Source organism: Colletotrichum phormii, assembly GCF_030913505.1.
Source record: "Colletotrichum phormii strain CBS 102054 chromosome Unknown BDP81scaffold_16, whole genome shotgun sequence".
Lineage (NCBI taxonomy): Eukaryota > Fungi > Ascomycota > Sordariomycetes > Glomerellales > Glomerellaceae > Colletotrichum > Colletotrichum phormii.
The window spans coordinates 164,821-177,175 of record NW_026851458.1 but is presented as its reverse complement, the minus strand read 5'-3'; the positions used below and the strand labels follow the sequence as shown (position 1 = coordinate 177,175).

Genomic DNA, 12,355 nt, shown 5'->3' with positions numbered 1-12,355 from the left:
CTGTGGTTTCGGGGTCTTTGAGTGTAAAGCGACTTCTCGAAGGAACGATGTAATGCGATGGCGGGAATTACAATCCCTCATCTTATGGTTGGTCCGAATCAGACTTATCCGGAGTCGTGTTGTAGATGTGGGGACTCCGCATGTCGTAATCGTCCGGTCTAATTCGGTAATAACACGAGCAAAGCGGCCGAATCGTCTTCGGCGCCGTCGGGATTTCTCCGTCTAAGTGCTCGCGGACAACGGGGCCGTTGACGGACATGTCCTCATAGGACCTTGAGATATGCCCGATGCATAGAACATGTAGGCACATGCACCATTGTTACTTATATCCAGCTTCAAGATGACTTTTTGTTCGGTATCTCTGCAAATTCGCCGAGGGCTTGTCACTGCATCTTGAACATTGCCGCCCGCTTTTCCGCTTCCAGCAGACCCTCCTTATCCGCCGAAATCCATCACCAATGCTCAACCTCCAAGGAAAAGTCGCCCTGGTCATCGGCCTCGGCCAAACAGGCTCAGACGGCTGGGGTATCGGTGCCGCCTGCGCCGTGACCTTCGCCGCGCAAGGCGCCGCCATCTTCGGCGGCAACCGCACCATCGAATCCACCACCAAGACCAAAACCACCATCGAGGAAGCCGGTGGTGTATGCGACGTCGTCGCGACCAACGCCACGTCCTCCGCGTCCGTCAAGGCGCTTGTGGACGCGTGCGTTGCAAAGCACGGCCGGATCGATATCCTGCTTGCTAATGTCGGTGGCTCGCAGCCGGGTTGTGCGGCGAGCATGGACGAGGAGACGTGGGATGCGCAGGTGGAGTTGAATCTCAAGAGCGTGTACCTCGCTTGCCACTACGTCTTGCCCATCATGGAGGCGCAGGCGACGGGCGGGAGTATTGTTTGTGTGTCGAGTATTGCGGGGATGCGGTATATTGGCAAGCCGCAGGTTGCGTATAACACGACCAAGGCGGCTGTGATGCAGTTTGTCAAGGCGACGGCCGTGGTGTATGCCAAGAAGGGGATAAGGTTGAATACGGTTGTGCCTGGATTGATGGAGACGCCGTATACGAGGCAATTGGCGGAGAGGTTTCCAGCCAAGGATGGGAGCACCGGCGGCGGGTATGAGGCGTTTAAGAGGATGCGAGAGGAGCAAGTGCCGATGGGACGGATGGGAGATGCGTGGGACGTTGCGAATGCGGCGGCGTTTTTGGCGAGTGATGAGGCGAGGTATGTTACGGGCCAGAAGATTGTTATTGATGGGGGGATCACTTCATCTACGGGGCGTACTTAGAGTTGTAATTCATCATGGGGTGCGCATGCTGTATCATCTACGTTCTCCCAGTCGTTGCCACGTAAGGTCGAGAAGTCACTTACTTGGATTTAGATTCTACAACCTGAGGGAAGAGTTCCTAGACTGAAGTCAAGAATGGTCCTGTTCGTGATCTTCGACCAACGCAAGCATCTTGCTTCATTCACATGCCTGTAGCGAGGAGCAAAAGCCTTTTTATGGTATTGATGAGAATCTCGTGCTTGAGCTTGGATTTCTAACAAGTCTATACTCTAATCGCAACATCCGACCTGTACGTAGACGCCATTCCTCCTACCTTACGCCGACCCATTCGCCAATCCTTTTGCCATGAACTCGCACATATACTCATCCTCCTGATCAACCTCAAAGTCAAACCTCGTCACATCCTCCTTGAACGGCCACAAATACGTGCTCGTCACTCTAGAACCCCCAAACTTGCTTCAGCTTCGAGTTCGACTTCTACACTTGGGGTTCCTCGACAGAGAACGCGGGGTGACCTTACCTGTGGTGCTCCGGACTAGCTTGATACGACTCCAGCGCTTCCCGATCTTGATGGAAGCTCAGGAGCGCGAATTGGTATCCTTTGCTCCTCTCGATGGGGTCTGTGATGGAGGGCCCGCCGACGATGAGGCGTTGGTCTTTGACGCAGGGGAGGGACTTTAGGGTTTTGAGTTCGCGGACGAATGTGGACTTGTGTTCTTCCGGAACGTCGGGGCGGAACTTGAATAATACTTTGGAAAAGGGAGGTTAGAATCGTCTCATGGGACATGAGAGAAAGTAAGGTTTTGGATATTACCGATATGGACTACAGTCATTGTGAAGACGTCTTGGGTGGGTTGAGAGAACGGGACAGTGCGTTTGTTTTCCCAAATTTCTTGACTGAGTGAAATTGTCTTTGCTCCAGTAATTGACGAATTGTACTAGGGAAATCGGAGGTGTTCTGGAGATTCAACAATGGTTTTCGTGGCTGAATCGACTTCGGAACGAGTTGTGTTGTGCCCTGCCGCGAGTCTGAGATGGCCATCGTGGTGGTTGGAAGACACTAACGGGTGAACCCCGCGACCTGAGCCCACCGGCTCCACGCATCGAACGGGCGAACCCCGTCGCAGCGGCTTTGAAAGACGGACTCGATTCCGTGTGAGTCCACTGTTCGAAGACGCGGAGATTGTTTCTCTTGCGCATAATCCCAAATTATTGAGGAACTATCTCATCAAGACTGGTTGAGTTGCAGCTTGAGTTCACATAGCCAAGCTAAAGTAGACGGGGACGGTCCGGGAATGCCTACTTGGTCGTCACTGCCTCGTCAAGAGGCACAGATAATAAAATAGTTAACCGCTCAGCACATTCTCGGGTTATAGTTCTATCATTACTCCTACATCTTTTCACGTCGCTCTTGCTTTTTTTTCCAGCTGGTTCCTGTCATGTATTCCCTGACAAATACACTCAAGGTATCCTGGTAAAAGGCAGGTAAGGATAGTGACGGTGATAATGAAAAAGGCGGTCATAGGTTCCTTTAGTACATACTAGCTTGGTTGCCTCAGTGCGTTCCCACTATTCTCCAAGGTTGCCACATAGATGTATGGTCCCGGTCATCCAGATTTCGGTCTTGATAGCACTCCGGTATTGAGCAAGATCGGCCGGCTCGGCACGGGCGCCTGTTCATCCGTTCTTTGTTTGTTGGCGAAACAGCATGCGGGGGTAAACCGGAAGCAGAGATGCATCAACACAGACCCGGCGACGTCAACGAAACATCCAATAATGAAGAAAGTTCAAATATTGGTCTAATTAAGAGACATTGAGGGATGCAGTGCTGCCCTACAAGGCTAGCCATTAACCATATCTTGCGGGGCAATGTCAAATATTGCGGCCATTGTCTGTGTGGGTGCATTGTTCTGAACGCGTTCCGTGTTTCGGTGCGCCATGGCGTCTTGGTCTGTGTTGAAATTCAGGGTATCAACATGGCCAGACCCCTCGTGGCTTTTGCATGTTATTCAAAGAGATTCCTCTGTGTTGTTTCGATGTGAATCTTTCTTCCGATTTTTGGATCTCTTCACCGTTTCCTGCCTTTACCTGCCTGTTCACACAACCAAGGCTCAGCTTGGAGTTCAACGCTGCAGCCGCACCGGATTCGCGACAAGTCAATCAAGAAACCATGGACTATCACGTCCAAGAAACTACGCAACCCGCTCCCGTGCAGGCCGCGAGATCATCAGCGGGTTCCAGCTTCTTCGAACCGCTCTGGCGACGCAATGACGAAAAGGACGGCAAGCGAGGCTTTGAGGGCAATCAGAAATCTCACTTTAGCAGCCGCAACAGCTCCGTGACAGACATCAACAAGGGGGTGAAGCATGGAGAGACCTTCCAGACGTTTGATGTGGCGGCTCCAGAGGGCGTCCTCTACAAAGACGGACAGCTCATCCTACAGCCGGCACCGACTAAGGATCCGCGGGATCCCCTCAACCTGCCCATGTCGCGCAAAGTCCTGGGATGCTTCTGTCTCTGCTGCTTCGGTGCGCTGGCCGCTGCCGCCGAGCTGATTCTCGGTGCGATGTTGCCCGTCTTTGCTCTCGAGTACGCCGGTCTCGACCCGAAGATCCTCAAGCCCTTGACCGACAGCGGTGGTCTCCCTGCGGGCCTCGACCCCCTGAAGGTGCTTTCGAATCTGCCGAGCGCGCCGCCAATCTTTCAAATCTATCTCTTGGCTTCGCTTCCTGTTTTGGTGATTGGACTGTCCAACTTGGTTCTCGTGCCAATGGCTATCTCCGTCGGCCGTCGCCCCGTCGTTCTTAGCACCGGTGTTGTTGCAATCATTGGATGCCTCTGGGCGGGCAGCAGCCAGTCGTTGCAGTCACATCTGTTGGCTCGTTGCGTCCAGGCTGTTGGTGCCGGCACTGTTGAGAGCTTGATCCCGTTCATTATCCAGGATATGGTCTTTGTGCACCAGCGCAATGCCTGGATCTCCTCCATCTTTGCCGCTCAGGGTCTCATCATCATCGTTCTTGGAATCGCGGCGCCGTACATGATTATCGACTTGAGCTGGCGGTGGATGTACTACATCACGGCCATCGGCGCGGCATTCTTCCTCGTTGGCGTTTACTTCTTTATGCCTGAGACGAGATGGCAACGGACACGTGCCGAGATGAGTAAGTTGGAATTATACAGAGTCTTTGAGGGTATCGGCTAACCTTGGACTTCAAGATGGCATTCCTCGCAATGAGATTGGTCATGAGCGTGGCCCCAGAACCTTCCGCTACAACATTGCTCTCTTCCACGGCAAGATGGACTGGCGCAAGGGCTGGAATGCTTTCGTCGACACTCTTCGCACGTTCTTCTATCCGCAAATCTTCTTCATCACTATGCTTAACAGCGTCATGATTGCTTGTGCTTTCGCTGCTGGATACACCGTGGCCCCAGCTCTCTTGACTGCACCCTGGTCGTAAGTACTTGGGTTCCCGGATGTGGTTGAGAAACCTGACTAACACCGATACAGATGGGACTTTATGAACCTCGGCCTCTGCCTCGTGCCGGTTCTTATTGCCGCTGTCGCTGTTGCCTTGGTCACTGGAAGTGCCGCCGACTGGATGGCAAACCGCATCGCGAAGAAACGCGGCGTCCGCGTCCCCGAAAACCAACTTGTGAACCTCATCATCCCGACCCTCGCTGGTATCATTGGCTCCATCATCTTCGGTCTGGCTGGCTCGAACCAGGCAGAGTATTCCTACTTCACATTCCTTACGGGTCTCGGCCTCATGGCGTTCGGCTTTTTGGGTGCCAACACCATCGGCGCGGTCTACGTCCTCGAGTGTTACCCCCACCTCGCGGGCCCGGCCCTGGTCAATATTGCCTCGTTCAGAGGCTTGCTGGCTTTCGTTCTGTCATTCAAGATCTCCGACTGGGTTGTGGACATGGGTTACTTTAACGCGATGATGATCTACACCGGCTTGATCAGCGCATTTGCTGTTTTCGTTCCAGCGGTCTACTTCTATGGGCCTGCTTGGCGCACGAGGTGGCCTGCCGAGCATTTCGGTGATCATATTTGACAAAGGCTGTGTTATAATTAGGATGGAATTGACCGGATGGAATATGTATACTAATCACTTGGGAAGGAATTCTGACTTTTGCCCCGACAGGCTACCAGTGTGTAATATTGTACGATAGCCCAATGCCCGATGGGTGTTCACTCTGGGCGTGGGAACTCGAGGAAAATAACAAAAGTGGGAAGTTTGGGGAAGAGGTCCCTGTAAATGAAGCAAGCGTCTGGGAAGAAGAACTGGTACACATAATTATAAGATTCACCCGCCTAGTCTCCTCTCTCCACACTTCTTGAGCGACGTTAAGAACTGGGAATGTGCACGTAATCTATCCTTCCATGCCAAGTAAATGAATGAAAAAGAGCCTGCAACGTCTCAGCTTCTCACAACTGTTCATAAAAGGTGCCCCATACTCCAGTTGCCTGACTAGATAGGATACCGGAATGGCGGTTGGCCGTTCCCAGCGGCATGAAAAGAGTTCTGCCAGCCATAGTAGAGCAGTTTCAACCCCGACAGAGACATCTCTCAATGATTTGGCCTGATAGAGATTGGCCGTGAATTCGACGCAGCGCATGGCCAGCTTGGTAGGGGACCAAGAGAACCTAGTGGCGTTTAAGGTGCAAAGAGCCACAGACGGCCACACTCGTTCTTTCTTCACCTATTCCTCGGCTGTAAGATTATTCGCGGTGCAATAATACGAGGATCAGGTGGTATAATAACGATTGGTCGCTTAGTGGAGAGCTAGACCATCCATCAATCCCGATGTCGGCCTGTTCGTGCCCCAAGAAGCCATCGCCGAGCCCGACGCTGATGATCAGGTACGGGCTGCCGCCGTGACCGTTAGTGCCCTGTGCAGTTCTTCGAGACAATTGAGGAGCTGGAGAGTCACATCGATACCTCAAGCTCTGCTGGCTTGACTGACATCGACCATTCTTAAGTAGAAGAGCCCGACGTCATTAAGCGCTATGATACCTTCAAGACAGAGTCAGGCTAGGATACATGTACCCCCGACTTTCGAGTCTCTACTATGGTCGAGCAGCGAAACAAAAACGACGGCGCTAGACAGCGCAAGTCGCGTAGCTGGGAGTTCAAAGGCATGCATGAGCTTAGAGAAGGACGTGAGATTTCCGACTGCCCTAGCATGAAGATGGGCGGTCCCAAGACGCCCTTGCCAGCAACTCAGTCCTCAAAGAGCAATATCAAGTTACTCACTTTACATCGGCTATGGAGCTTAACGAGAGAGAGAGAGAGAGAGCTAGGACATCGGGTAACAGGATCAGATTCCGATTAACATAGAAGTATCTATTTTCTCACCTAAGGTATGACTATTTCCCTTCTTATCATTGCCTTCTATGCCTCCCGGAATGTATTCGTCAACCAATAGACTATCTTAAGTGAAGAGAAAGATAAAGTCATGGTAACTACAGTAGTAGTAATCAAAATGGCAGAATATACGCCCACTGCGTCCAGATTTACAAAGGAGAAGTCAGACAAGGAAGTTGAGACCAAGTACGAAAAACTCCAGTCCATCTTTGGTTTGGACTCGGTCGAGAGCCAGTCTTTACCGTCGACCCCCTTGACCTCGAGGTCACCGAAGAGCGCGTGGTGGAGGCCATTGCTTCTAAGGAGAATCTGCTTATCGTTGTGGGCTATTAAATCACAGAGCTAAAGGCGCAAGTCTCGGGCGGCAGGCCGGCCGAAATGCGCAAGAGGCCGTTGATGGTCAGCGACTTCGTCGACAAGGTGTTTCTGGTCAGACACGAAATAGACCAGCATGCGAAGTGTTCCGAGCCCTTTAGTGCATGTGCTACAGGTCAGTCTATGAACAACTCGAGAACCGAATCGGAACCTTCTTGTTCATCATTAAAGGCCATGCCTCCAGTCGAAAAGGTATAATTCGGCTTCAGGGGCGTGTTTTCAGGCTTCACAGGATTCTTGCAAAGTACAAGCGCTGGGAGAGCCCCATCTAGTCGCGCAGGGGTTCTCTAATTCTCATGCATCGTTTGAGTCTCATCATATGTTGAGGTAGTCATGAATGCAAGAATTCGTGGTCAGCAGTTGAGCTGAGCAGTGGCTGCGGTGAGGAGAGGAAGGTGCGAGGTCGTCGGGAAGTGGGCACTTGACAGCAGCCCCGGGGTCCACAGGCAGAACTGCAACTTGCCACCTACATCCACCTTGCGCCCAAAAGCACAGCAACACCACCAACAATCATAACACACAAGAACCAAGCCAGGGAACCCAGCGTTCACTCAAAAACATCGCAATACTCATAGATAGAGCTACAAAAGGCAAAAGAAACTCCTCGACGGGGAATTGAACCCCGGTCCCCTGCGAATCCTTGTAAGTCAATGACAAGCAGATATCCTCACCACTAGACTATCGGGGATTGGTGGATGTTGACATCCAATGATAGCTGGTTGGGAAGGCAAGCGAATCAAGGTTATAACTAAGGTAGGACACGACCCCACACTAGCCTTAGGGCGCGGGTGGGGACTCCGGTCGGCCACGGCAGCTACGCTGCTACCTCGTTCGGGCTGTAATTCAGGGCGTGCGTCTGCTACCAGTTTCTCTCTCCAAAAATCCGCGTTGATGTTCGTTTTGATTGATCAATGAGCCAGTGTTGTTGAATAGAATTCGGTTGTGGCGTGGGAAGAAAGACTGGATGAACATGTGAAGAATAAGGTTGCGGCGTCGGCAGACGAAGGCTCGATTGGGCAGACGGCACTGTTCCCATTCGCTGAGCGCGCCGGACAGGGATTTCAAGGCGGCAGTAATGCAAAGCTACTTCTCACCACGGTTCTCTCCTCTACTCTCTGTCATCGTATCGTGGACCTCGATCCAACGCCCGGATAAAATGATTTGCATCGTATCCATAACTCATCAAGTACAAATAGAGAAATAAAGGGCGCTCGGTACTGTAAACTCGGATGACTCGTTCATCACAGCGCCTTGGCGGACCTCATCAAATGCCGCAGTCGATACCATTGTGGGATGGAAGTGGCGCACAAACACTCTAGTTCTTCCACCTTATTCTGACCTAGACTACTACCTATGTACTTGAATAGAAAACAAGTGTGACGAATGCACCTTTAAGGAGCGGGGAGTCGTCCAATGGGAGTCGTCTAGTTCTTACTTGGACGACGTTCAGCTCCCGAGCAAGTCGTCCCCAGCTTCACGAGCAACACCCACATTCCAAGTCAGGATCTGTGACTTAATTGTCAGACGACGTTTGGTTGCCAATAACCTCGAAATCACGCCTCCAGATATCCCAGTGGTCGCTCTTGTTCGGGTCTCCAAACGGGCTCAGCGCAGCGACACGCATGCTGATGATGATTCATTAGGTCTGGCAACAGGATGGCATACTCACACCAAGATAACTCACGTGTAATTTCCAGGCTTAATCTTTGATCCGTTAGAGAATCGTCCAAGCCACCAAGCTCGCCAGGGAGAATAATTGTAATCCTCCCTCGAGAACTCTCCCATGGGACCTCGAGTGAGGTCGAATTCGTTGTCATTGTCTGGGTCGAAGACGGTGGCGTGCTTCTCGTTATCCTGTGTATTAAGTCAGCGTTTTCCAAACAAACGAATACCTTAAAATGATGCCATGGAATATATCGGATGCGATGAACTTACCCAGGTCGCAGCATGCCCGACGAATCCACCTTCACCAGGAACAGGGGGATACGTCCCCCAACTTTTCTCCTCCCAGCCATGCTCAAAAATATCCCAGCGCAAGACGGCGCAACCCCATCGGAAGTTCATGTAGAGTTTCGGAAAATCCTGCGCTTCCAAGGAGAGGTCGAAGGAGAAGCTAGGAACCAACACATCAGCAATTTTGCTATAAGAGGCATGTCGGTTGGGCCTTACTTGGTCTTATACATCATAGGAAGGTCATCCGCTCCCGAGTTGACGTACGGGTAGTCGTCGACAAACATCTTTCTAAAGGTCTTGTGCAGATTGGAGGCGACGCCCATGTAAGGCACCGAGAGCTGCTCGCCGTTGGAGCCATGGATGCGAATCTTGCCGCTGTACAGGGGCATGGCTGTCTGGTTCCCGCCTTTGGGCTGTTCGAAGGTGAATCTAGAGCAAGGTATTAGTTGAAAGTAGTCACAAGGAAGGCAACGAGGGTTGCTTACTTTGCCTCTCTAGTCTCTCCCGGGCCGACTGTAAATTCCTCAGGAAACGTCACCTTCGGGACTAACGGAGTGGCCAACGGTACCAGACCCGTGTATTGGGGCCCCGTCTTAATGTTGTCTCTATCATCGATAACCTCATACGTCCCCGCAGCCTCAACGCAGAAGCTGTAAGTGATGGGACCTGTGCAGTTGTTTGTAATCATGACAAAGTGTGACGCCCGAAAGTTCGTAGTGTCGTTGAGCGCAAACTTGGCGTACGAAAGCTCCGTCCGGTAGTCCAGGACCTTGGTGGCGTTGACCAGGCCGTTGCCGAGTTGGAAGACCGGGGCGCGCGTCATCCCGTACTCTGTCATGTTCAGCCCATTATTCCACGGAAGCGAGTCGCCACTGGACAGGATCCGAGCCGAGAGCATCTTGCCGAACCCAGTGCCGTGGATGTTTCTGCCTCCATACTTTGAGATGAAGAGTGCCGCTACACCAGCCACGTACGGCGTAGCCATCGACGTGCCTGACTTTAGACCGTATTTGCCGTGAGGAATGGTAGAGAAGATGTTGCTACCTGGAGCCGCGATGTCTGGCTTGATCTGGAGATCATACAGCCCACCCATAGAAGTGAAATAGGAGCTGACGACGGCGGGGTTCTTCAGGTTGACCAGATCCGAGTTGGACTCGTTGAAGAACCTAGCCGTAACCTTGGCGCCCTTTGCCAGCGCGGCAAGAATCTCGACGCCGGCGGCGTGCTCGGTTATACCCTCTGTGCGGTAGATATCGTAGCTGCTGGGCATCGGGAAGATCTCGTCATCGTTGAATAGCAACATGTATCTCGCGCCGGCAGACTGGAGGGCATAGCGCTTGTTGAATCCGTTGCAGCCACCACGAGGAACCATCACGAGAGCGCCAGTCAAGTTTACTGTCCCTGGTGACAGGAAGCGGCACCCGATTGTGGTGTTCAGGGGGTCGTAGGACAGCGCGGTGATGGGAAGACTCGAGTTGAGTGGGAAGCTGTGAGTGAGGCCGCCGTAGAAGAACCCGTACCTCGACTTGTTGATATCGCCGTTTCCGTAGTCAAATGTCACCTCAAAGGGCATTCCGGGGACGTAGGAGGGCTCTGTTGACGCCACTGAGAGTACACTTCGTCCAGATTGACCATTATCCCCAAGGAAGGCACCACCTTCGCCCGTGTTGCCCGCGGATATAGTCACGACGACGCCCTGATCCACGAGACGGGAAGCAATCTCCGCCCAGGCGTTGGACGAGAACCCTCCGCGGCCGCCGATCGAAGAGGTGATGATGTCAGCCTACCACGGGGTTAAATGAGACAACAACATGTTTCTAGATGATCAGACTTACGCCATCACTATGAGCCATCAGAAACGCCTCGATCAAGGTCTCTTCATCTGTGTCGCCACTCTGTGTTCACAGCGTCAGCAAGGATATGGGATAGAGAGACTGCTGCATACAGTTCCGGAAAACACCTTGTACGACAAGATGTTGGCTTCAGGAGCAACTCCTTGCCAGCTGTGATTGTGTTATCCTCCTGCTCCAAGCCTCGGATGCGAATACTGACGTATCTGATTTTCCAGCAACAATCCCAGAGACATGCGTGCCGTGCCCACCAAGAGAATCCTGCTCGTATGGGTCCTTGTCGGGCCGTTTGGGTCCATCACTACCAGGCCAGTCTTCACATTTGCTTGTTAGCCCTTGCTATTTGAAGACGTGTTGGTGATTCTGCTCTCACCTGAGTCGCCGACGAGATCATAGCCGGCCATGACTTTGAAGCCCTTACCGAAACCACCCCCGAGCTAAGACATTAGATATCACCCTCTAGTCAGGAAGGGAAACGGCACTTACAGCGGGATGTGTATAATCAATCCCAGCATCAACAACAGCAACTTTGACACCTTTGCCTAGGATACCTTTCTCATGAAGCCTCTGAACACCAGTGATACCGTGAATGTTGTAGTTATTCCCCGAAACATCCCCGCTGAACTCCTGGCTACTCTCGACCACGGCCCTCTGGACTCTGCGTGACGGCCAAACGTTGCTCGCTCCCCGAAGGAAACGCAGGTCCTCTTCGTTGGTTCCCGTCAGCTCGACACTGACTCCGGTGAAGACATCGCTGCGGAATGTCTTGTACACTGTCGCACCGGGGAAGGAGGATATATCCGACGTGAGCTGCTTAAAGTCTGAGTCCTATGCCGAGTGACTTTGTTAGTGATGTCTCGGAACGACCAACGCCGTGATATCTTACTTTCGCCAGCTCCACAATAAAGCGTCTCGTTCTGGATGATGGGCTCAGGCTCGGGGTCTGCTGCTGTTGTCCAAAGCGAGCCAGACTCACGCCCGCAAGAGATAAGATCGCGAGTGCTGATGTCAGGCGCATGATGGCTAGCGTGGAACAGACACTAGCTCTTGAAATCGTCTAGTGAAGAACAAAAGAGACGGAGGAGCAAGGTAATTCTCGCATCATATGTATTGTAAAATTTCCTGCTGTGCTCTTGGCAATGAATGAGTAGACTGACCCAGCAGACCCATGTAAGATGCCGGGTGCAAGGACACTTGCATACTCGCCTCGTTCAAGATCCATAATGGAAACAAACATATATACCCGTTCATATAACAAACAGGTTTTCTGACACCGCTTCTCCCCGGGGCGATGGGCGCGATGATGGGCGCATCACAGCTTGGAGAAGAGGCTTTGAAGGCTGACCTAGCGTTTAAGCTTGTGTATTTCGTAAGGACAGTCGCAAGATTGAGAAGTACATGCGGTTTTCGGGCTACATCTCGACACTCGAAGTCGATCATCAGCAGTGGGAAAATGGGCGTAATCTGATGAACTGCCATTCACAAGGCACACAAACGTAGGGAGATCTCGTTCGTAGGCCGT

The 12,355-nt window shown here is 52.2% G+C and overlaps 4 protein-coding genes and 1 non-coding gene across 5 annotated transcripts; 2 read left to right on the top strand and 3 right to left on the bottom strand.

Moving 5' to 3' along the window:
- Window positions 1-233: 233 nt before the first annotated feature.
- BDP81DRAFT_473448 (oxidoreductase ucpA) lies at window positions 234-1,410 on the top strand (the record flags this gene model as incomplete). The annotated part of the gene is made up of 2 exons (XM_060594655.1): window positions 234-1,219; window positions 1,377-1,410. Exons 1-2 carry the CDS (start codon window positions 459-461, stop codon window positions 1,408-1,410), a joined length of 795 nt encoding a protein of 264 aa, XP_060442426.1. The 5' UTR covers window positions 234-458.
- A 389-nt stretch (window positions 1,411-1,799) lies between these two features.
- BDP81DRAFT_408356 (uncharacterized protein) lies at window positions 1,800-2,302 on the bottom strand (the record flags this gene model as incomplete). The annotated part of the gene is made up of 2 exons (XM_060589046.1): window positions 2,098-2,302; window positions 1,800-2,032 (listed from the first exon to the last, which is right to left on the bottom strand). Exons 1-2 carry the CDS (start codon window positions 2,114-2,116, stop codon window positions 1,800-1,802), a joined length of 252 nt encoding a protein of 83 aa, XP_060442425.1. The 5' UTR covers window positions 2,117-2,302.
- Window positions 2,303-3,453: 1,151 nt separating this feature from the next.
- Window positions 3,454-5,341, top strand: BDP81DRAFT_451794 (major facilitator superfamily transporter; the record flags this gene model as incomplete). The annotated part of the gene is made up of 3 exons (XM_060592679.1): window positions 3,454-4,444; window positions 4,500-4,737; window positions 4,792-5,341. The coding sequence occupies 3 exons, from the start codon at window positions 3,454-3,456 to the stop codon at window positions 5,339-5,341; spliced, it is 1,779 nt and encodes a 592-aa protein (XP_060442424.1).
- Window positions 5,342-7,630: 2,289 nt separating this feature from the next.
- Window positions 7,631-7,718, bottom strand: BDP81DRAFT_t234. The gene has a single exon. It is a non-coding gene; the product is annotated as a tRNA-Asp (tRNA).
- Window positions 7,719-8,543: 825 nt separating this feature from the next.
- Window positions 8,544-11,851, bottom strand: BDP81DRAFT_451793 (subtilase; the record flags this gene model as incomplete). Its single annotated transcript, XM_060592678.1, has 11 exons — window positions 8,544-8,655; window positions 8,715-8,884; window positions 8,966-9,143; window positions 9,200-9,412; window positions 9,469-10,766; window positions 10,819-10,878; window positions 10,929-10,986; window positions 11,036-11,147; window positions 11,207-11,270; window positions 11,320-11,661; window positions 11,720-11,851. The coding sequence occupies 11 exons, from the start codon at window positions 11,849-11,851 to the stop codon at window positions 8,544-8,546; spliced, it is 2,739 nt and encodes a 912-aa protein (XP_060442423.1).
- Window positions 11,852-12,355: the final 504 nt, after the last annotated feature.